The sequence below is a fragment of the Copidosoma floridanum genome, unplaced genomic scaffold (assembly GCF_036245765.1).
Source record: "Copidosoma floridanum isolate Cflo_tuat_1 unplaced genomic scaffold, Cflo_Japanese_pri ptg000007l, whole genome shotgun sequence".
NCBI lineage: Eukaryota > Metazoa > Arthropoda > Insecta > Hymenoptera > Encyrtidae > Copidosoma > Copidosoma floridanum.
The window spans coordinates 12,184,238-12,208,009 of record NW_028321884.1 but is presented as its reverse complement, the minus strand read 5'-3'; the positions used below and the strand labels follow the sequence as shown (position 1 = coordinate 12,208,009).

Genomic DNA, 23,772 nt, shown 5'->3' with positions numbered 1-23,772 from the left:
GGTCGATAAATATCCTGTTAAAAATCGTGTAAAATGAAAATAAATACATTTTTAGAAATTTATTTAAAAGTAACTCCAATACATCTTCTTGGTCTTAACATTAAAATATTATTTAACATCATTTAAAATTAAAATTACAACAATTAATACTTAAATTTGTATTTTTTATCATCATCACTATAAATAAAGTATTAAAACAATTAAGTTTATCATTTTACATATTTTCTAGTTATGTACGAGATTATGGTTGTAATAATATTCATTTTTCAACCCCAAGTGAATAACCGCTCATGAATTGCTTACAATCATTGAGCATTAAATTTGATTAATCGTGTTAAAATCTGATTAACGCAGTCAAAAAATTTTTCGTACAAACTTGAGATAGGGCTGTTTTCCTGAGCCCGTAAAAGAAATCGGTAAAAAATAAAATCGACACCGGCACACACGCGCAAAACATTCGCGTGTATACATGTATTACGTACATAAGTGAGCGTGAAAGGAAGTTCAATGGTTTCTCTGTGCCCCAGCGCAGACACATCACCTCGAGGAGATGAAAAACGCCAGGAGGTGAACCGCTCGTCCACCTTCGGAAGGAGAATTTTTTTCTCTATAGAACAGGAAGAAAGGGAAACATAGCCCTGAGAGAGGGAGAGAGAAAAAAATCATCTCCAACGAATGGGACGGCAACAACAAAGTCAAGAGCGCGCGCGCGCGAGATGAGCGGCCGAAGAGAAAAACCTCTCTGTGTATATATATACATATATATTATACGAATAAAGGGGAATAACAAAACGCGTACGGCTTCGCGCGCGTTCCTTCAAAACTTCGGGGACTCCAGTCAGTACACCGGCACCATTTGTTCGCGGCGTGGATCTCTCCGCGGTATACATATATATGCGCGACTGTCGTAGGCACGCTTGACGTGCACTTGGGATTTCATTTGGATTTTTCGTTTCGGTGATTGAGTGAATTTTTCTTTGTTCCGAAGAAAAGTGCAAATTTTTGTTTTAGTGTGAAAAATAAGTACCGAAGGGTTCGTCGGAAGTTTGGATTACATTTTTAAGGTATGGTGGTATTTGTGTGTGAGATTTTATAAAGAGATTTTTTTTTCACTTTTTTTTTTTAAAGTAGATTATCACAGATTGTGATACTGTGACAGACTTATTGGTATTTATTTTGGAGAAAATTTTTCTGGCTGATCTTCGGTCTTTTAATGGTTTTTACAATTATTTAAATTTTTTATTGATAATACGTATGGTATTTAAATATTCGTATTTAGCATACAATAAAATATTTATTAACAAGTATAATCATGTTACGAATAGCACAGTGAAATTAAAGCAGTCTGTTTTCTTACACAATAATAATGAAAAAATTTTATATTCATGCCTTAGTATAAAATAAGCAGATCTGGGCATTGTAATTTTTTAAATACTATGAGTAAAAATACATATTTTTGTAGCACCTCACGTGAGCTGAAAAATTATTTTTTATTGTTGTAGTATTAAAACATCTTATACAAATTTTCTAGCAAAAACAACGCATTATTTTTACAGAAAAATTATTTTGTTAAAAAGCGTATTAATATTTTATTAATTACTTTATGATCGATTTCATTTTCTAAAATCGCATTACTCCACTGTTTTGATCAAAAATATTTTGTAAATTATTATGAGTGATAAAAAAAATTTTGTGGGAAAGTTTTTAAAAATCTCTAAATGAATTGTGTCCAAGTCTGAAAATTAGGTAATGCTATAGTTTATTTTGAATAAATAAACTATTCTAAGCTTACATTTTAATGTAGTCGTATGGTAACAAGAAATTAAAAATAATTCAGAAGTGTTTATGTTCATAGAATCATTACGATTTTGTAGGTTGTTGAAATTGTAGACGGTAGACTTTTCACAAAAAATTATAAAAAAAATACATAAGTAATAGTAGTGACATTAATGATCGCAAAAAGAACGCGCAAAGCGCATAATATAAAACAGCGTCAAGATGCAACTATACCACGTGTAAGAAAAGAAAATAGTACTGTCATTAAGCCTTCAACTAAAAGTATACAGTATTCGGATCGTAATTGTCTTTATACAAAATTTGAAAGTGTAGTTTCTGAAATTCAATTGCTTGAGGTTTTTAAACTTCAACTACAACAATATCATTAAATTTTCGAACGCGAAATGCCGGGCACTAGCTAGTCAAGCACCCGATGCGTAAAAACGGGGAAATACCTTGTTTAAAGTGGAAGTGTTGTCGTTGCACATTTTTATTTTTCATTTTCATCGTAAAAAGAATCTTCAATTCAATCATAAAATGACGAGTGTCATTTAGTAATGGCAACCGGAAAAACAACATATCAATCAAGACGGAATGCATACGATATCATACGCGGATTAACGTTTCCTACAAACTGGTAATTGATGACTTTGGAAAATCACGGACGATGGATTATTATTAATTCTATCGAACTACGAAATTACACGCGCGAGTTTTACTCGAGAGAAGTAGTTTTCCAAGGACGCGCTTATGTGAAAATTATGGAAATATTTCACCGCGTGTGTACCGACCCACACACATATTTCTCGTCCTCTCTTTTACTTTACAACAGTGTTTGAAAATTACGGGATTTTTACAGAAAATTTCGCGTGGAGCCGTCCATTCTAATTGATGATTTCGTAAACAGGTGTGTGTTTCGATCACTTCGGGACAAGGTATAATTTAAACTTTGATTGGGTTTGATTAAAATTCATACTAACGGTAGAAAAGTAGAAATTTTTTCATGACTTACGTGAAAATTTTTAATAAATATTACTCAACTTGGTTGAAGGAATTAGAGAAAAATCGATATTGCATACAAAATTACTATACAATATACTTTCATAAAAAAAATATCAATGTTATGTTACATAATCAGTTATGTGAATTTTGATGAAGCAGTAAATTAAACTTTAATTTGGAGATGTACAATCGATATGATATACTAATATTTAATTTAGTACTCTTAACTAAACTTTGGCTCATTTATTTAGTTAGTACAAGCAAACAAATAAACTAAAATTTTACTACATTTTCCTAAAAATTATTCCTCAAGTATTTTGATTTTTAACTATGTGTAATTTAATCGAAAATTATACGTGAAATTTAATAATTAAAGAATTATTTTTTTGATATTCATAAAATAGATTTATTAAAAAAATAATTAATTGTACGGTCAAAATATTTAAAAAACTAAATAGTAATCTACTAAAAAAAAATTTAATTAATAAAATGTTATTTACGGTAATTTTGAAATTTAATCATTGAAAAAAAAGATCATGTTAATTGGTTAAAATGTTTTATGCTCTTTAGATTAATGACGTATTCTTCTAATTAATTTAATATTTTAAAGATTGAAAAGAAATCAAATTGAGTAGAAAAAAATATTTCACACGATTGAAAAAAAAAATGATTTAAAAAAAAAGTTAAGTTAAGTGCAACTTTTTCAAATGAAAAACATTCAAGTAAATGAGAATAAGCAAATTTTTTTTGTCAAGAATTGTTTTGCTCGTAACTTTTGACTATCCAAAATTCTATTCCCGCTTACGTAAAACACGTCCAAAAAAAATGTCATCGAAATAAACCACATCGGGATCATTGACCGCTCATCGAAGAACAAAGACGAACGCAAAAAATCGAAACTTTTCTCGCGTCGACGATACACGCAAAGTCCCATCAAAACGAGCGCGCATTGCAGTCACGGACGAGCAGTTCACCTTCACGTCGCTACAATGCACTTATCAGACCCTATCATCCTAGGGAGATTCGTACCAACGCATTTATTCGTAACGTATACACACGCCCGAGTCGGCAGAAGCCAAACTGTCCATGCATATTATATGTAAAACATCCAACAAAGCAGCATACGTTTTACGTCAAACACACGTGTTTTTTGTCTCCTTCTTTATTTATTTACTTCTTTTTCAGCCGTTGCTCGAAAACAAATGATGGTAGAAGCGAGTGGGAGTTTTTTACTCTACTGCGCCGTTACTTTCCTCTATCTTCATGATCGGGTTTGGAATTTTTCCTGTTCTAACTTTATTTTTTTTTTTTTTTGTTCTTTCCAAGTTCCAAAACAGTACCAGGAAAATTTTTTAAAATTGACCAGCGACATTTATGCGTTTAACGAAGTGATTCGGGGGTACAATGGAGGAGACAGCGATTTAATCGAAATATAGCTTGGACGGGCTACACGATTTTATAGACTAATTTTCGTTAATCAAGACTATAATACTCGTATGCGTATATAAAGTTTGATGAGCTATTAAAGCGTATTCTATTTCAACGCGTAGTTGCAGTCGACTGCGTTTAAAAATTTTAATTTTTGGCACTTGGCTTAAAAAAGATCCTTCGCATACATTTCCGTGCGAGTGTGGATTTTACATAAAAAAATCAACCATCGATTATTTTTCCTTGAGCAAATTTTTTTTATTCGCTTCACAAGAGAGTACACCAATCGGCTGTTATGTAAAAGTAAATGATTTTCCATTGTTACTCATACGTCGTTGTTGCAACGGTATACATATTATTTCTATCTAGAGATTTTATCGATCCCAACGAATGCAAATCCCTTATGATCTTTATTGTACTCCATCGTACAATAGAATGATAGAGAAGACGAGCAATTTACATTCTTACGGATCAATAAAATCTCGTGCTTGTATCAATTGATCCTACGAGCACATGAATCGCCCGTTTGAAGTTACGGCTGAGTCACGTCATAAGCAATTTAAATAAATTGACGAAATAATGACGAAAGATAATGCAGTGAATAAAAAAACGGAATTTTTTCTATTTTATTAAATTATATTTACATTTTCATGGATGTTACATATTTTATGATACTGCGATACATTTTATATTTTTGAAAATTATTGTTTTATTCAATTTGTATATCATTTGATGATCGATATTAAAATAGATATCAAATAATAACTAAAGGGGTAAAAATTCCTATTAATTTATTCGCAAAAAGCTTTATTGAAAATAAAAAAATTTTTTTTTCCTTGACTCAATCTATTTTAAATACTTATTAACAAATTATAAAAATAAAAACTTTAGTGTATAATATTAGTTATTAAGTTCATCCCACTCTTTTATGATAGTAAAATTCATTATTATGTAGTTAAAAAAAAAAAGTTTATTACAGGTTTCTATTCTGTCAAGACAAAGACGTAAGGATCACTCATTTTTCCAAATAAATGTTTAAACAAACCAGTCAAATAACTTGTTTTATCCTTTTATCTGTTATCACAAACAGTTTTTTAATCTACCGTTTATATATGTATTATTAGATACTAACACCCCCATCCTTATTTAATATTTTATCACTTGAATTTTAGAAAACAATTTAGTCACTCCTCCTAGATAACAGAAGAGTAAGAGAATTCGTTTTCGTTGGCGTGTGTTTAGCACAAATCGAGACAGTTGATGGTAGTTGACAATATTAACTTACAGTAGTACAGTAGTAGCATAGTATTTACACTACTTATTATATTATAGTAAAGTACGAGAGTGTATGAATTATATGTCGTCTAGTATTGATTTACAGTCGATTACAGTTGATTAAGGGACAGTAATAACGAATGGTAAACCTTATCAGTGAATTATAATGTACCTCCACGTTTTGGATTAATATTTGATAATAACTGAGTTCAGTTCAGTATTTCGGATATTTTCTCAGTCCAATTCAACCAAGCTACGAGGCTTGGTACATCTTTCCACCTGCGATGTTTAGGTCAAGGAGGACAATATTGCCCAGTAAATTAACCCAATTTATCGTGTTTGGGTGCGTCAGTAATCATTGTTACGTGGGATAACCGAAATGCCTAGCATATCGTACGTAACACCATTAATCACATTTCAGATGTTACTTTGGCAAAAGGGGAGAATTATTTTTTATTTAAATTGCGATTTCACCGAATGAGCAAGTTCAGGTGTTGGCCTCTCTCGATCAGATCTGATGGAATCTTATCCATCTGATCCCGAGAGAGATTGCCCCCTGAATCAAGACATCATAGGGTGTAATCCGGGACCAGCAGTGGTCCCGATGTGGCACCTAGGTTCGATATTCAGTGATGTATTATCGTTACCTATGGCATGCCGAGTGATAACTGATTATCGCGAGGTAGACCACGTACTTGTAAACTGACGTTACTTTTCTCACTTGCGGATTGAAGTAAATTACGGGATGCCACCTGGCGGTTAAAAGTGATACTATCGTACGCATGTATTATGCGTAAGGCCGCGGTCACATGGAGAGCGTAACGCGTGCCGCGTAACCATTTGAGCCCATGAGAGTGAGAGAGAGGTTCGCGTATTTTACTTCTCTCTTACTCTTATGGGCTCAAATGGTTACGCGGGTACGCTCTCCGTGTGACCGCGGCCTTAGAGTGCACGTCTTCGGCTGTATACGTCACAATATACGGAATGCCGTAATACAGAAAAAACGATGTTTTTCAAATTAATTAAATCAATATAAATGAAAAATCGATAAAATCGAGATTTTATTTTTCAAAGGAGGTACTTTGGTATCAAAAACAAAATGGACCAAGGATTATTAAAATCGGTCGAGGGATCTTGAGGCAATATGTTGAGAGTCACAGTAATATTACAGTACCATTCAGAGATTTAAGTTAACAAATTCTTGACGAAAGCTGTCGTGGAGCTTATAAACATTTTGTGGACTATAAAAAAGAATTTATCAATACCATGAGATAAAATGTTTAATCAGATATACGTTAACTTGTTTTCTTGGTGTATTAAAAAGTATTTACACAACGTAAATTAAATTATGAAGAAATTTGATTTTATATAAAAATGTAAAAAACAAACAAAATCAATGAATTGTTTACTTTTACAGGAATCGATAACTATATACACATTAGATGCAGAACGACAAAACCAAAACTCATCATCATCATGATTGTAAATAGTAATAAAAATTTTGTTTTTCGAAATGAAGATGCGTCCGTACCTCCTGTTGGCAGCGTTGCTGGCTTCCACGGACCACCTCGGGCTCGTGGACTCGAGCGTCCTGGTCGCGGACATGGCTATGACCCGCATGGTCGAGTTGAACGCCGGGGCGCCGTTTTGCGAGCTGTACCACGATCGTGGTACCATTCAGCGTATGGTGCTGGGATCCGATCCCAACAAGGTGCGTCAAATCTCTAATAATCTCGTCGCCGACCTCGAAGAGACTTGCAAGGCTTCCCGGATAAAGGGCAAGGTAAATCCTTTGTTTGCACTTGGTTGAGTTATTAGGAAATACGTGTAGGTAGTGTAGTCAAGTTGCTTGAGTAGGCGCTTGCTTTTTACGAGATGATTAATTTTGTTTAGTCTCAAAATTGGTGAGCAATTTTTTTTTTTTTTTTTTTTTTTTTTATCTGAGTCAGCTCAAAAATATTTAAAAATTTCCTCCATTTCCTGAATTGTCCCGAAAGTTGTTTAAATTTTAATGTTAATAATTAGAAAAATATTAAAAATTAATTTTCAGACATCAAAACTGTAATAATGCTTTTTTTAAATATGTTACGTTATTCATAATTTTTCTGTTAATTTTAAATTAAAGAAGAACACAAAACGAAAATTATTTTGCAGCTATACCGAGTTCATGTTTTAGAAAAAAACTAGAACAATTGTTCATTACTGATGTGAATTGTTAAGTGTATTAATTTTAAGTTTTTAATGGTTAAATATTTGTTGACTGAAACAAATTCATAAAAATAGAAGTAAATTAATTAAAATTTGGAACGTTTCAGATAAATTTGAATTACCTGATAAAAAGATACAAACATTATGGTTTTTAATTTACCTGTGTGATGAATAATTATTTATTACAACAGACGATTTTTCTAATAACCAATGCGATGTTCTACATAATTATTTTATTTCATTTATTAACGATTTTTTTTTTTTTTTGCAATATCTCATTTTTGTCAAAAAAAAAAAAAAAAAAAAAAAAAAATTACTTTATAATATAAATCAACGGGTTTCTGTTGCTCAAACACCCAGAAGCGTATTTTAAAATGATTTTTTACCACTTATTGTTATTTAAAACAAAAAAATAATTCCTTGTTTCGAAAAAACAAAAGAAAATCGGTGTGAAAATAAAGAAATTAAATAAAAAAAAATAAAAAACACCCCCTGACCATAAAAAGCTAATAAAAAAAAAAAAAAAAAATGGTCCCGTTCACACTGCAGAACCAAGCCCCGGGCGGTGGTATAATGTACCCGGGGACGAAATGGTGTGGTCCGGGCAACGTGGCAGCCAACTACGACGATCTCGGGCAGCACGCCTCGGAGGACGCCTGCTGTCGTGAGCACGACCATTGCCCGAAGACGATATCGCCCCAGGAGTGCATCCACGGCATCTGCAACTACTCGCCGTTCACGCGCTCCCATTGCGACTGCGACGCCAAGTTTCGCCGGTGTCTGCAGTCGATCAATACCGAAGTCGCCAATACCCTTGGCGCCCTGTTTTTCAACGTCATACAGGTCACCTGCTTCAAGGAACGCCGTCCCTGTTCGCAGTGGCAGAGGTGGGCCCCTCTTATTTATTTGTTTATTTTATTTATTTATTTTTTTTCAATCAAGGTTTTAGCCTCGTAATCGGTAAATGTCATTTTGGAGCAAACAAAGATGAATACCGATTTATTTATTTTTTTAAAATATGTCCAAGAATCGGCGTATAACAGTGAGTTCACTATGCTGTGATGTAGGTATAAAAAACAAAAAAATTGTTCAGATGTTATCTAGGCTGGAGTCGACCTTTGAAGTACATCAGCTCGCAAAACTGGACGTCGAGGTCCGTAGCGAGGAAAAGGCCGATCACGATCGAGACAATTTTCCAATCTTTCGACGCGTGGTTGAAGCATATGTTGTCGAAGCAGAGATTCCATCGGCGGTTTTGACTGATGCGTGGGTCTCGTAAATCATAAATTCCATTCAATAAAAAAAAAATGCTTTCTGGTGGCGGGAGATTGACTATTTTGTACTGTTGGTTCCACTAACTTTTGCACTTTTTTTGATGATCGATGTTGATTGGTAGCACCTTTTTTTTTTTTTTTTTTAATTATCTCTTTGAATAATATACCGATGGCAAGGAAATCGCTGATAAAACGTTAGAATTGCGTTATATCTCGTCCTTAGCTGTCAAAGACATAAAAAAAAAAAAAAAGGTCATGGTTCATAAAAGGCTATGTATATTTGTGAATCAGTACATATAAAATGATTTTTGTATATTTTCACTCATCATGTAAGTTGCTGTTATTATAATTCAGAGAACATTACGTGTTTCTATATAATTTTATCGATTTATCGTTAACTTGGATAAGTGAATCAGCTTTTACTAATCAAGCAATAAATACATATATATAAGTCTTGTGCAGAGTTTCTTGTTTCTTTGAAATTTGACTGTTCGTAACAATTATTATTATTATTTAAAAAAAAGTTTAAACTTGTATTTATATCAAGCATTAAAATCTTTACAATAATGTGAATGATAATACCCTTTTCTTATGTATTTTTTATCAAATAAATTGCACGATTTAAATATTAAAAATACGATCGTATTTAAGAAACAGAGAAACGATGCACGAGCCACTCGTTACTTTTCGTACATCATCAAAATTGATATTAATTATCTGAGTTCTGCCTTAACTTCGTACGAAACTTTGCACAAGACTTGCGTGAAAATCTGACGAACTTATGCGTGGAAAAATTTGTAGGAGCAAAAACACAAAAATTTGGCGTATTTCAATTCTGCAAGTTTGGGTGCGGGGTTACCTTTTGGTGCCATTTTTAACAGCTCTGCAGTAGTGTTGTACATACACTTGGCAAGGCGAATAACCATTTGAGTTAAATATAGCTGTAGAATCCCACCTGGATTAAAATGTCTCGTTTCTTATAACTTCTGATGGTGATGGTTCCAGTGCAATCGTATGAAATAAAAATTTGAATTGATATGGTTGCAGTGGCATAAATTTTTTTTATTTTTCAGAAACGGCTACAACGAGTCCGAGTGGTCGAAACTATGTTCCCAGTACAAGTTCCAGCCAAGCGACAAGTACGTGCCATTGATGCCTTTACACCTCTGAAAGAAGCTTCACTGAACGTCTCATCGAGCGGAAACGTCAATTTGTGAGGAAGTAGAATAGTTTTTTTTTTGTTTTTTTGTTTACGAGGAAAAATTAAATTAGTCTTAGTATTTCAGAACAAAACGCTTGTCTTATAGGCTCCACTGCGTCGTTGTTTGATTGATTTTTACTTTTTGCCAGAGTTGAGGTAGAAAAAGTGCGGCAAATGTGTTTTTACCTTTAATGCATAACTTTTACACTATGGGTAGCCTTTTTCCAGATGTAATATTATTAAAAGGATAGGAAATTGACTGTATAATGGAAGTTCGAATAGTTTTCCTTTCAGCTTGAAATAATAGCGTTGCGTCCGCTTTTTATAAATATTATTTATTAGCTTATTAAAAATCGTGTGTAAGTGTATTCCTATCTAAAATATTCGGAATGCGTATCAATTGGCATTTGAAAAAATTCGATGACCTTGAAAACTGTGGTAAAACACGCTTATTTTGTTATATTGATATTAAGTTATTAAAAAAAAAAAATGAGAATAAATGCATGATAGTGATTATTTTTAGCATAGTATATCTCAAAGAAAACTTGAGAAGTTTAAATTGATACGGGAAAAACAGAAAAAGTATAAATATAACGAGTATCTGTGCCCTGAAAATTACGTTTTTTTTTAGCCGTAGTGACTTTACATTATGTATGATATAATAATTGTAACGTAGGTATAATACGCCTTGTGATAGAAATTCTTAAACTTTTACACTTTTACAAAACAATAATAATTAGTACTGCTGTAAGTACTAATGTAGACGTAGATTTTTATATTCCTATATACTGAAATCATGTAACATTATTGCTTATGCGTACACATCAAAGGCATGTATTATCTTTATCCAGTGATCTCTAGTCTTAAAAATATTGTTATTAAACGTTGCAGTAATTAATTTATATATTGCCAATGAACCCACATGTGTGATGTATTTAATCATGTGCATGTATTGATAAATACCAATGTATTATATATTGTGATTCAAGAAACAACAGAGCAATCATACGATGATAATCATTTTATTGTAACCGCTTTTCAAATAAATATCCGATGATACTGAATTTGCTATTTATATTCGTAAAAAAAAAAAAAAAATTAAAACTAAGATTTTTTTTTACTTTCCAAATCATCTTGGTGAATAGCTAACTATAAGTGATAATAAACAGATAATAAAAATTAGTAAAGTCCAGATGAAATACTTGAAAAAAATTTAATAACTGTTATTATTGTTTGCTAGTAGTTATTTTTTTCTAATATTTTCGTCGTGTATGACATTTCAAAAAGAAAAAAAAATCTGATAATAACTTCTATAAGTTATAACTAATTGAATTTTATTGCTTGTGATATTTTTAATTCATAATTAATTACTATGATATTTTTGAGTGACTGATAACAATTTTTATAAAATATAACTGATTTTTGATAAAAATTATTAATTTGTTATTTAATGACAGAATTACATAGTATTTTACTTTTTTAATTTAGATTTCACAAATAAAAAAAAACTACTGATAAAATGTTGAAAAAAAATACTAATAGCTTTCAATTAACAACAATTAATGGTAAATACTGTTATTGTCTCAAATCTAAAATTTATTAATTTGTTACAATTAGTTCGTATTTATTATTTTTTAAATAAAAAATTAATAATCAAATAAATGAGATTATTTTGGCTTGGGTATTAGTTAAAAAAAAATTACCTACATTCCTCGAATGCGTCTCGTAATAATCATATAAATTACTTTAATAATTTTCTTACAGTTTTATAAGCTTGCATGACAATTTTTATTTAGTTTTCTTTTGTTATACTTCTTTATTGTTTGTAATTTGAGTTTTTTAGTCCATTGATATTATCAGTAATATTTGTAAACAAAAAAATTAAAGCAAACCGTTGTTTGTAAATAGCACAAAAAAAAGTCATACTAGTAAAAAATTTAATTTTCAATATAATTATGAATGAAAATTGAAAAATAAGGTACTGTCGGTACATTGCTAGTCAAGTGAATAACTTCTATAAAAAATTATTCTGAAGATGTATAATAAAACTGCGAGTACTTCAATACTTAGTATTGTACAATTATGAGAAAATTTCCAACTAATAATATCTATTGTATCTAGTTGCTTATATTTGATCCCAAGAGTGAAATGATTTTTTTTACCCAGTAAAAATTTAAACTTACAAAGGATGTAGGCAAAAATGTGTTACCGAGTTTAAGAAATCGGATGCTTTATAACATTGAATTTTTGTTTGTATCTAAATAATAAAGCTTTAAATCTTCAGTTTAAACATTCAGTGTAAAAGGAAGTATCGCACCACTTTGATTAGTCTTTATGCGAAAAAAATTATGCCCAGTATCACTTTTACGAATCTATTAGAAAGGTTCAATGGCTTTTAAATAATTTTTTAACTTTTATATTTTTTACAACCATTTATATATCATACTTCCATTTATTTATGTACATAGTAACTGTTAAGAAATGTGGAGGATGAATATTACATTGAAATTTATTTTAAAACAACAATAATAATTATATTTGTTGTTCGTTTCCTCAAAATATACAAAAAAAATTTTAATTATGCAGTAACATTTTATTCATAATAAAAAATACGGTAAACACATTATCTAAGTAATAAATAGTGCTATAACAATATCAAAATATAATTTTTCTATTAATATACAATAATATTTTTTACATGTATGTAAAATACAAAGTTTTATACATTTTCAGACAGGCATTGTTAAAACAAATGGTTCTTAGCATAACACAAATGTAAAATTATCTAAGTTGTACTTTTTTCAAGGCTCACGATCTTAAACTACAGTTTTTTAAAGTTCTTCATCAGAATCACTTTTTACCAAGCATCGAAAGGATTTCACCACATCTACCATGAACTTTGATGTGCGCGTGTTCGTCTCCCCTCGTTTCACCAATATTTAATATCGCTATGGGCTTAACAGCTTCTGTTGCTTGAAGCACAATTCTGTAACCAGAGAATGTAGTCAAGGAAGTGCCAAGGACAAGCAAAGAATCGGCATCTTCCACTTCACTTTTCACTCGCTCGACAACTTCTCTGGGAACATTGTCACCAAAAAACACTATGTCAGGCTTGAGAATCCCACCACAGTTTGAGCACGGCGGTATTTTAAAATCGTCAATTTGCTCCTAAAATTCATAATAAGCATAAAATGTTTCTTATTTATTGTAGAAAACAATACAAAATAATAAATACCTGTGACAAATCAACATCACCATCAGGACGTATTTTATCGCACGAAGTAGCCATGGTGGGATTTAGTCTGTTGAGAATTCCCTGAAAGTCGAATCTGTCCAATTTCTCGTTGCAATTCAAGCACATTACTCTGTATCCAGTACCGTGCAGTTCAATGACGTTTTTGCTACCAGCTTTAACGTGTAAATTGTCAACGTTTTGCGTGACAACACAGCTCACTTTGCCCACATCCTCCATAGTCTTCAGCCACATATGCGTGAAATTTGGTTGAAACAAGCTAAATCTGCAAAATTACTTGAAACCTTATTGCACGTAACATGAAAGGTGTGAGCTATGTGTAAAAGTAAACTAGCATACCTTGGCCAGGCTGCATAATTCCTAGCCCAGTATCGTCTCCTAACCTTGTCGCTGCCACAAAAGTCCTTGTAAGAAACAGGCCTGCGGTCACTGGTGGCAAACAAACCAACACCTTCCGAGCGATAATCGGGAATTCCGCTCTCGGTGGAGATCCCAGCCCCGGTGACGACGCAAATTTTCCTGGACTCGTCCACGAATCGCCTCAGCAGCTCGATGTCCTCGGACTTTACTGGCTCGCATTTCGGTACGTAGGCGAGGCTCGACGAGCAGCAGTGGATTATGCGATCTATACTTTTTTTTACAATTCGTTAATTTTTCGTTTTGTTAATTAAGGGTTTGGCTGGAAAACGGGTGTTTGACTGACCCTTAAAATTTGACGCTGTTCTGTGGCTTCTTGTGATGCAGATCATACTGTATTCCACTTCAGTTTATTATTTAACACTGGAATCACGAGTTTTACTTCGATTAGGAGTTGATTATAAATCTTATTCTGTCACGAAAGCATTGTTTCGAATGCGTCTTCAGTTCTATTGTACACAATATACAATGATTGTTATGACATTTTATGACATATTATCCTGCAGCAGCAATCAGCTGTTCTCAAATCGGTCTGCTCCTGCGTGACCACTGATCGTCTGCTAGATTCCAGACATGCGCAGAAGAAGTAATTTTACTTTGCCGCGAATTATAAAAAAGTTTGAACAATTTAAATGGTTGCTTTTCAAGATAAAATTTAAAGCATAATAATTTTTACACCTAATAACTTATTTTGCAATTAATTTCTCGATTTTTTTTTATGAGCAAATGTATCAGGTCGTGTTCTTTGGGTACAAGTACTTTAAAATATTCATGTTTTGATGAAACGTACATTTAAACAATTCAAAACTTGTTTTGACAGAAGTAAGGATTTCTTTTTTAATGAATAATAACATATAATTAAGCATTTTTTGCAACTATTATTTGACATTAGTAAAAAAAATTCACAAAAAATATTCATAATTTCAGATGGTGCTACTTAAAAATTATTATGACGTAAAGAATTGAAGAAAAAAAAAAATAACAATAATAATGTTTGATGACAACAAGGAAATACTGGGAAAATAGGTAACTAAATACAAAAGGTTTCTTTAAAATATTACTTTAATGAAAAATGCTTCTTATTTTGTAATTTCATACAATTTTGTCACTTTGATATTTGATATGTACACAAAAATCGTATAAAAGATTTATAAAGTACAAGATATAATGTATATGGACTTTGTACATTTGCATGATTCTTATTTTGTTTGAAAAATACCTTATTATCATTAGGCAAAATTGTTTACAATTTTATCATTACGACACGTAAATTTTAGAAATTAATATCCATTTCGACAACATCTTTTATGTCTCATAATTACGTATGTATAAAATATCGACAGTTTTTTGCGTATCGTTTGTTTCAAGAATGTATATATTTTTTTGTTGTTGTTGTTGTAATGGATGTAAATAATCTATTATTGGTTTATATTATCTATCCTATTGTTCTTTACATGTCCTTATAAAATTGTATACAATACTCTCATTTCTGTATCAAAGTACTTTGTTCTATTATATATGTACACGATTCAGACCAATATAAATACTATATTTATTTGTTGTTTAATTAATACTAAGTCTTATACTGTCATTTATCCGCTTACAAAATGTCATTTCAATTAAAAATTGTTTGTTGTTTTACATTGTGAATTCAATAGTCTCACAGTCTTTCGTTGATTCGAAATACTAGACTCTTATTATTTAATTGAAATTTTTTTTAGAAATTTTTGTCACATTATAGACGATTTCGACGTGTCGCAATAATACGTTACCACTAGAATGTTGTATAATTTATAATTATATCTTTATATCTACTTTTTAAATTCATTTTGTACGTTACTTGACACTTTTACGAATTTCCATTGACAACAATATTACACAGTAAGCTTTTTAAATAATTACATAATGACTCACAAAAGCTTTGATCGACAAGCAGTTAAAAAGTTTAATGTCTCGCTGGGATATGTTTGTGTTCGAAGTGTCGGTAAATCTAAAATTTTGAGAAACATTTTCGACTATTGGTCAAGTTTCTCGATTTGTGGAAGCGCTTATTCGAACTAAAACTCATTTTTACCAATAATAATGAGATTCACGCGATTTTTTCACGAAGTATAATTGCTTCAAGAATGATGTATTTACTTGAAAAGAAATGCAACAATCTTGGTCGAATACTTAACAAAGAGTTTCATTGTAACCTAACTGTAGTCGCTGTTTTCTTTTTATATACACCTCATGTAACGAATTAACATGCCAGTATAAAAAAAAAAAAAAAAAAAAAGAAAAATTTTCTTCACAAGGCATGGAAGACAATTAAATAAATAACTACATGCATAGGCGGTTAAAATAAATAATCCTGGTATGCGACAGTCGTAAAAATCCATTGGCACATATTATCTCCATAGCAATAAGTCTCTTTTGTTCCGATAAATTATTTGAACCCATAATTATGTACTTCCCAAAAATACAAATTTGCGACGGAACAATCAGATCTCCCACCGGCTACATCGACGATTCATACTTTTTTCCAGCCAATTCAAAAAAAAAATTCAAAGCACAAGTAAAAAAAAAAAAAAAAAAAAACCTCGTTCCTCGTGACGGTACGAAATTCTAAAAACCAAAAGCCGCCGGTGCTTCGATCCCCTCAACCACGGGAACAAAGGTAATCAGTATCGGGTGCCGATCTTCCTCCTCCGATCGACGGAGCCGGCGTGCGATCAGGACACGACGCATTTGTCCGAGCCCGTGGCGCCGTCCTTGCCCTGCCCGGGGGAGCTTGGGCCACCGGTGGCGCGTCTCCGGGCGCAGGCCACAGCGTCGTTGGGCACGTAAGCCAGACGGACACCCCCGTAGGCCCGCCTCGGCGGTAGCGCGTACGCCTCAGCGTCGTCCGAGCTGCTGGACGAACTGCACGTCGAACAGCAGCTCTCCTCGTCGTCGGCTCGCGACCGGGCGTAGGCGTTTGCTGCGAACATAACAATTTTTTTTTCTTTTTTTTTTTCCATCTGAAATCAAGGTGTCGCTCTTTTGCGAGAACAATTACACCCTTTTTTTTTTTTTTTTTTTTTTTTTTTTTCATCAACTCGTTGGTTCGGTACGGACTCCGGCCGAGGGTAATTTTCAACGTGCTCTACGTGGGGTGGCTTGGTTTTTCACTTGGATAAATTGAACTGACCAAATGCACACGAGATAGTTTTGAAAACCAAAGATGCAGTATATTTACGGGTTAATTTTCGTTTAAAAAAAATGGTCGACCTACAAATGGCCTTGAATTTTTAGCTCATAGGTATGCGAATTGATTGTTTTTATCCTATGCACATATCTATATTCATCCTGACATTATTCGATTAACTTATCATTTTCGAAATTTCTTATTTTTTTGCATTCTGGGAATGGCATTGGCATAATTATTCACATTAACTATATTGAATATTCTCACCTTTCTACGTAAAGTAAAATACGTTAATAGTTTTTTTTTTTTTTTTTTCTTACAATTTTATTAATTTCATTCTGAAACCCCACGCAAAATTTGGACGGAAGTGCATCTTAATAAAAAAAAAAAAAAAATTTCCCAATCTCCGTTGTTTTTTTTTTTCAACGTTTGCCACCCCTATGTAATATATTGTATTGTCGCGGTACAACGAAGCGACGAGTGGGGGGAAAAAAAAAGAAAAATGCCGAAAACTCACACCAAGACGAGCAGCCGGGCACCTCCTCGGGCTGCAAGCTCCTCGACCTCGGCACGCTCTGATGCCTCCTGGGCAGACAAGGCGGCGACACCGGCGACCTCCTCCCGTGCCTCCTACCCCCCGATGGTCCCGGCTCGTCCACCAAATCGTCCCCCTGGAACCTGACGCGCCTCGAGCTCTGCACCACCTGAGCCTCGTGATGCTGGTGGCGAGGCGGACCCGCGGGCGCTGGCGGGGGCGGTGGCGTGGCCTTGTCCTCGGGCGGCGTCGACGGCGACACCGAACTCGACGACGGCGGGGAACCCGGCAACGCCGAGGCCATCTCCCCGCCACACCCGTCCTCCGCCACCGGCGTCGTCACTCCCACCGCGCCCTCATTGTTGTTGTTGTTGTTGTTGTTGTTGTTGCTGCTGCTGCTCTGGCTGGTGGCACTGCTGTTGTTGTTGTTGTTGTTGTTGTTGGACGTGCAGCCAAGGATGTTGGGCAGCTCGGGCATGCTCGAGGCGTGGGAGGGACTCGCCGAGCCGGGGATGCAGCGCAGGGGCTCGCGGTCGCGCGCCTGCATCAGCCTGCCGGGTGAAGATCGGTATCGGTGTATATACATTGTTCGGAAAAAATCGGCAGTGGGGCGAGGGAATAAGGATGGTGTATACCTGCCGAGTTCCCCGGTGGACTCCTCGGGCTGGGCGTTGCGCTCCTGGAGTAGCCGCTCGAGGTTGCGTTCGAGGAGGACCCTGTCGAGGGCCCCGGAGCGCGAGCCGTTGGGGGCGGCGCTGCCGGTTTCCGACTCGGCGCCGTTCAGCGAGGCAGGGGGTGCCGGAGAGGGCGAGTGCGTCGGCGTGCCTTGCAACGAGACGGAGTGCGGCTGTTGGTGGGTGGGCGGGGGCGGCAACTGTCGGTACGGCGAGTGGTGCTGCTGGTACTGGTGGTGGTGCCTGCGCGAGCTGCGGGGTGAGTTTCGCGGGGAGCCGAAGCCGTGGCGGGGCGAGGAGCCGTCCGCTCTTGGGGAGCCGCTGCCGTTTTCGTGGCTCATCACCGCGGTGCGGGCCGTGCCGTGTCTTCGGGACATTCTGGAAACACATGGTCATTAATACGCCATCCATGGAATTTGATTTTTTTTTTATTTTTTTCGTCTCTTTCTTTGAACGCTGTTTCCATCACTCGATTGTTTTCTATTTATTGCGCTAATTCAAGTAAGACCAAAGGCTTAAGATTTTTTTCTTTCTTCATTTTCATTTTGAACAATGATAACAATAATATACGTGTAGTACTTGGTGACTTTTTTTTTATACTCTAATGACTTGGCTACGACAAGAATTTATGATGGAAATTTTCAAACTGTCTAGTATATGGTTATCGTAATAGGAAAAAAAAAAAATTTCGTCAATTCAAACGAACGTTTGTTTGAATACAAACAAAAAGATTTATCTGAATTAAACAAGTATTTGGTTGAATCTATATTTATACATTAGTATTATATATAGAAATTGTGTTTTTCAAAGTACTCTATGTTTCGGTAAAAATTAGCGCATGTTGGGTGTAAGTTTAAACAAAAGAGAGATTGTAATTTATTTCGTAAAACCATCGAATTTTCGAGAGGAAAATGTTGGCACTTCTGACACCAACTGGGAAAATTTCTGTGAAAGCATCGTTCCGCGTGATGTAGCCCCTGTAATGACGATTAGAAAGAAAAAAAAAAAAAATATCCTTATACCTGTGAAACGAGGGTGCCGACGGGGCAGCGCTGGTTGACGAGTCACTGGGCGTCGTGGGCGGTTCGCCTTTGCTGCAGGCGATGCTGCAATAAATGGCCCCGCGCCGGGGCAGAAATGGCCGTCCCAGGAGCGACGTCCGACAATTCACGCAACAGAAGCAACACTCGGTCGCGTGCCAGTGCTGGCCCTCGTGGGACATTTGGCCTTGGTCCACGCCAATCGGCTCGCTGCAGCTGTCGCAATACTCGGCGAAGGACGCGTCGAAGCAGTGCAGGCAGTAGGGCCTGCCCTCTCGCATCACGTACCTCTGGCCGCCCAGCTGTTTTTAACGAAATTTCACGTTTCAGACTGTCCAATATGGGAAAAAAGACTCAAAAGGTTCTAAAGCGCCACCAAAAGCCATTTAAAGTCACGCAAAGACTTTGAATTGGCTTGTACAATTTTCCAAAGACTTTGGAGCCGTTCATAGTCACCCGAGCACCATCATGTCTTTCGAAGGTACTTGGAGACTTTGAGAGGTTTTAAAAGACCGGAGCTTCTATGAAAACGCCTATAAAAGTCAAAAACGTTTTGAAAGTTTTTGAACAACTCCTCCGTTTAAAATAATTTTAAAGTTTAACTATAGGAATCTTTACTGCACCAAAAGTTTCTAAAACAATTTTGAAATTCTTTAAAGTTTTTGAAAGACCTTTTGAGGCCTAACATTCACATAAAAATATTGATTACACTGAAGGACTTTAGCGTTAAAAAGACAACGGATTTTTTATTGAGATTCCAAAGGCTTTTTGAGTTGGCGTTGAGATCGTCACACTTTCTGGTGGTAGTTTTTTTTTTTAACCAAATCGTTTGAAAACGACCGACCGCATTTTCGGGTACAAGATGTGCCATCATTTGTAATTTCATTACATTTGTGTAGGTACACTTAAAAAAAAAAGGGGGTCAACCCACCTGTCTGTCGCACTCGAGGCAGGCAAAGTGCCTCATGTGCCAGGCGCGGCCCTCAGCCTCGGTGCACTCGTCGGCGAGTATGATCTCGTCACAGGCGCAGCATCGCGGCTTGAGGGTCTCGGCGTGGTGCCGACCGCAGTAGAGCCTGCCTTCCCGCCAGAAATAAATCAGATCGACGAGCAATTGCCGGCACACGCAACAGACGAAGCACGCCGGGTGCCACAGGGCCGCGGGACCGGCTCGGTTGGCGTTCACCGCGATCTCGTTCGGGCCGATCGCGCGACCGCATTCGCGGCAGCCGCTGCCGTGGGCTCGGTCGACCTGGAAGATGCAGGCGGGTGTTGCCATTTGGGTTATGATTGCTGTATCCCGGGACTCAAGGCTTTTATCGAATTACTTGAATATCATGGGTATACTTATACAAGGTGGAGGATAATATATAAAAAAGTTTTTACCAGCTCATATACATCATGAACATAAATAATACTCTCTTTATTAATCAAAGCTACAATTTTTTCTTCGATCAAATGGCTTGAGAGTCATTGTTGGTTTGCTTTTCTTTGATAATCCCATAAAATTAAGACCAAATCGGTTTCATGTAAATGATGTCAATTGAATAGAATTAATGACTTCATTCCAAAACTTCCATAACTGTATAAGGAATCATATTTTCTGGAATTGCTTATATGCATGTAAGGCTTGACAATATGAAGACATATTAACGAGTCACTGTTTTTAGTGAACGTGCTAGTACATAGCTCTGAGGTTTTTATTATTCTAGCTCAAATGATTAATCTGGTATCGTTTATATTGTACGTTATTTAAAAAAAAATACATAGCAAGTTTTAAATTTTAATATTTTCAAATAAAAAATGTATATGTATACCATCGACATGTTTAGATAAAAAATATATGATCTTACTTTAAACGAAATCTAATCCATAACAGAATCTGCACCGCAAAAAATAAAACATCATTAACATTACAGTCATGGTCGAAACCATTCAAATTATCTCTCTTGTGAGCATAGAGTTTACAATGTAATTGAACGGAAAATCTGAGCTCCGGATAAAAGGATCATGCACTTCCTCATCAGCCGTTACGGAAGACCGTACGAAAAGCAAACCAGTTGTAGTACAAAGGAGCATCAATAGCTCGGATACCTATATACACCCTCTCCCATCGAGTTTCGTGTTATCCTTTACTCTTGATCTCGCGAGCACCCAAGACCCTACAGCATGTAGGTGTATATGCATGTATATATAAAAAAAAAAAAAAAACCCTCTCCACCACTATTACTCGCTGAGATCAGCCGAGCGTGAAACTATCGAGCAAAAGTTTTATGAGATTAGTAGCTACCACCTATACGTATACGCATATATATATATACCCGTAACATGCAGCAACAAACTACGGCAAGTACAAGTTGGAGGATGTAGGAGGACATGAAAATCACTGAGCGAGTATAGTGCGTTGTACAGAGTAATATGTCGATGCTGTAGACGGGAAATATATTACACGCTAAACGTATTGGGGCAAAAAAATTATGTTCAAGTAATAAGAGTCACAAAACTTTATGCTCCGAAATTATAGAACGAAAACAAAGGTGGTTGGGGGGCCATGGAGTTTCAATCAAAATCTTATAAGCTTTTAAAATAATGGAGAAATAAAAAAGAAATTTGATTTATTTCGTGGGGGGCTACGGGGAGTACTAGAGGGGTTATGGGGGGCTCGTTGCCCGCCCCCCACTAAAATAACTTATAAAACATAAAAAGTTGTATATTGAAGTATAAGTACACACCTGACTAGCCTGACCCCGGCCGAGGGCCTCGCGCTTTCGCTGACAGGCAAAGACGCGGAGCTCGCGCTTCTCCTCCTCGGATAAGCCGCTGCAGTAGCGAGCCTCGTTGTCGTGGGGCGGTAGTTGCTGCAACAACTGACGCACCCGTTCCCGCTCACCAACGCTGCCCACGTACGGGATTTTATCCTCTGGCAGGCCGCTGAAGTACAGGTGGACCTGAAGCACGAGCAAATACGAGGATATATTATTATTTGTAAGTCAAGTGGTTCATCTATTTTTACATCTATAATTTTTCATTGTGGCCGACCAGTCATCTATTCCAAATGGAAAAATTTGTCTTTTTTTTTTTTTTTTTTTTTTTTTACAACCGGAGAACCCCATAATATCCCATCCAGTACTCCCCACGAGCAACCTGATGATAACTTACATTTGTATCGTGAACCCGCTCTTTCAATCATCATAAATTTCCGAGCCCGCAAAACCGCGGTGTACAACTGATTTAAAAAAAAAAAAAAAAAAAAAAAAGTAATAACCAAAATCAAAATGATATCAAAACAAAGAAACGAGCAATAAGGACACGATGGGAAAACAAATGAAAAAGCGCACGTCAGACCCTTCATTCCCTTGAGCATAAACTTTGCGGTCGTACAGTCTTGTCCCCGCAACTTTTTGTCATTCCAGCGCGTGTCTCGAGACCCTCGAGTGTATAACCACTGCTCTGACAGACCGTACTCTCTTTCCTTATGCAAACCACTACTAATATGTCCGTCAAAGTACAATAGTAAGGATGTTGCGTCTCTTTACACGTGTAAGTATGCTTGCATGTGTTTATACCTCTGTACGAGCTTGGCAGGTGTTTTTTTACCTGTACACAAAATTTTCTTCTTAACGCGTTGTAAGTACGCACGAATTCGTGAGGGGAAAAAATAAATTTTTCAACGCGTGTGCTTATATTAAGCCTTATACGATAGTGTTTTCCCAAGTATCACACGTTGTGTCATCTTTCTTCCATCAAGGATTAATATATTATATTTCTAACACAGTGTGCTGTCATGAGCAGCGAGTGCATACGCTGGTATAATTTGTGACATTCAACATAATTAATTCACATTTTATGCGTTCGTGTGTTTTTCGTGGATAAAAATTTTAATAAAATACGGACGTGGATTTTCTCACGACGTAGCATTAAAATTCACGGCTGTGCGCTCTTGTCATCGACTTGAGATGGGAAGAGAGAGAGAACTTGTATCGCATTCCAATGCGCGGTAATCGTCATTACTTTATAAGCGCAACTGCAACTGCTCACTCGTTCGCGGGGAAAATACCCGTTTTGATAAAAACGCTCACGATGTACACATAAATTTCGACGTGCGACTACGTTCGAGGGTTCTTGCAAAGCTTGGGTGTGCATGAGGTTTGCAAATTTTCAGATTATAATGGTTAGTTGTTTCGTGGACAAACAACTGAGACTTTTTTAGACACGTATCAAAGATATTTTCTAAGTACGTTAAAAAAAAAAAGAAAAAAAGAATCCTTGCATCGATTTAGAATAATGTGACCTGAGTTAGATGTATAAGCATACGTCAACGATCGTAATAGATTTATGCTGCTTGTTGTATCCATTGTAATAATTTTTTTCTTCTACTCAAAACAATTGAGCAATCAGTTGTGTTGGCGCATTACTTGCATTTGTTGGTGTTAGTTCTAAATTGAGAATAAATTATTTCCATTGAGAATTGTTATTTTAACTGCAAATGAATGCAAACGGGTGATGTTTAATGGCCCAGG

General features: G+C 35.5%; 3 protein-coding genes across 6 annotated transcripts in view; 1 reads left to right on the top strand and 2 right to left on the bottom strand.

Annotated features, from left to right (window-relative positions):
- Positions 1-842: 842 nt before the first annotated feature.
- LOC106636462 (acidic phospholipase A2 PA4) lies at positions 843-11,228 on the top strand. Of its 4 annotated transcripts, none has more exons than XM_089588637.1 (5): positions 843-1,064; positions 7,026-7,264; positions 8,239-8,576; positions 8,783-8,955; positions 10,037-10,118. In XM_089588637.1, the coding sequence occupies exons 2-4, from the start codon at positions 7,085-7,087 to the stop codon at positions 8,946-8,948; spliced, it is 684 nt and encodes a 227-aa protein (XP_089444763.1). In that variant the 5' UTR covers positions 843-1,064; positions 7,026-7,084; the 3' UTR covers positions 8,949-8,955; positions 10,037-10,118. The 4 variants fall into 4 exon arrangements, with proteins under 4 accessions (XP_089444763.1, XP_014204342.2, XP_089444764.1 ...); XM_014348856.2 differs by having other exon boundaries at positions 7,001-7,264; XM_089588638.1 differs by lacking the exon at positions 8,783-8,955 and having other exon boundaries at positions 7,001-7,264; positions 8,306-8,576; positions 10,037-11,228.
- A 1,558-nt stretch (positions 11,229-12,786) lies between these two features.
- Positions 12,787-14,264, bottom strand: Sirt4 (NAD-dependent protein deacylase sirtuin-4). The gene is made up of 4 exons (XM_014348875.3): positions 14,121-14,264; positions 13,757-14,042; positions 13,400-13,682; positions 12,787-13,332 (listed from the first exon to the last, which is right to left on the bottom strand). The coding sequence occupies exons 1-4, from the start codon at positions 14,164-14,166 to the stop codon at positions 13,015-13,017; spliced, it is 933 nt and encodes a 310-aa protein (XP_014204361.2). The 5' UTR covers positions 14,167-14,264; the 3' UTR covers positions 12,787-13,014.
- A 2,284-nt stretch (positions 14,265-16,548) lies between these two features.
- Positions 16,549-23,772, bottom strand: part of LOC106636435 (uncharacterized) — a 250,834-nt gene continuing 243,610 nt past the window's right edge. The window contains exons 3-9 of the mRNA XM_089588933.1: positions 21,985-22,200; positions 20,184-20,504; positions 19,235-19,554; positions 18,174-18,590; positions 17,938-18,089; positions 17,521-17,880; positions 16,549-16,796 (exon numbers count right to left, since the gene is read on the bottom strand). Of these exons, the coding sequence (XP_089445059.1) occupies positions 16,549-16,796; positions 17,521-17,880; positions 17,938-18,089; positions 18,174-18,590; positions 19,235-19,554; positions 20,184-20,504; positions 21,985-22,200 (2,034 nt within the window). The remainder of the gene's footprint in view (positions 16,797-17,520; positions 17,881-17,937; positions 18,090-18,173; positions 18,591-19,234; positions 19,555-20,183; positions 20,505-21,984; positions 22,201-23,772) is intronic.

Coding starts and splice junctions, on each gene's coding strand:
- Sirt4 (XM_014348875.3), bottom strand. CDS start 14,166: ATGATCTGCATCACAAGAAGCCACAGAACAGCGTCAAATTTTAAGG. Junction 13,683..13,756: donor AATTATGCAGCCTGGCCAAG/GTATGCTAGTTT, acceptor GTAATTTTGCAG/ATTTAGCTTGTTTCAACCAA. Junction 13,333..13,399: donor GTGATGTTGATTTGTCACAG/GTATTTATTATT, acceptor TATGAATTTTAG/GAGCAAATTGACGATTTTAA.
- LOC106636462 (XM_014348856.2), top strand. CDS start 7,001: ATGCGTCCGTACCTCCTGTTGGCAGCGTTGCTGGCTTCCACGGACCAC. Junction 7,265..8,238: donor CTTCCCGGATAAAGGGCAAG/GTAAATCCTTTG, acceptor TTCACACTGCAG/AACCAAGCCCCGGGCGGTGG. Junction 8,577..8,782: donor CCCTGTTCGCAGTGGCAGAG/GTGGGCCCCTCT, acceptor AAAATTGTTCAG/ATGTTATCTAGGCTGGAGTC.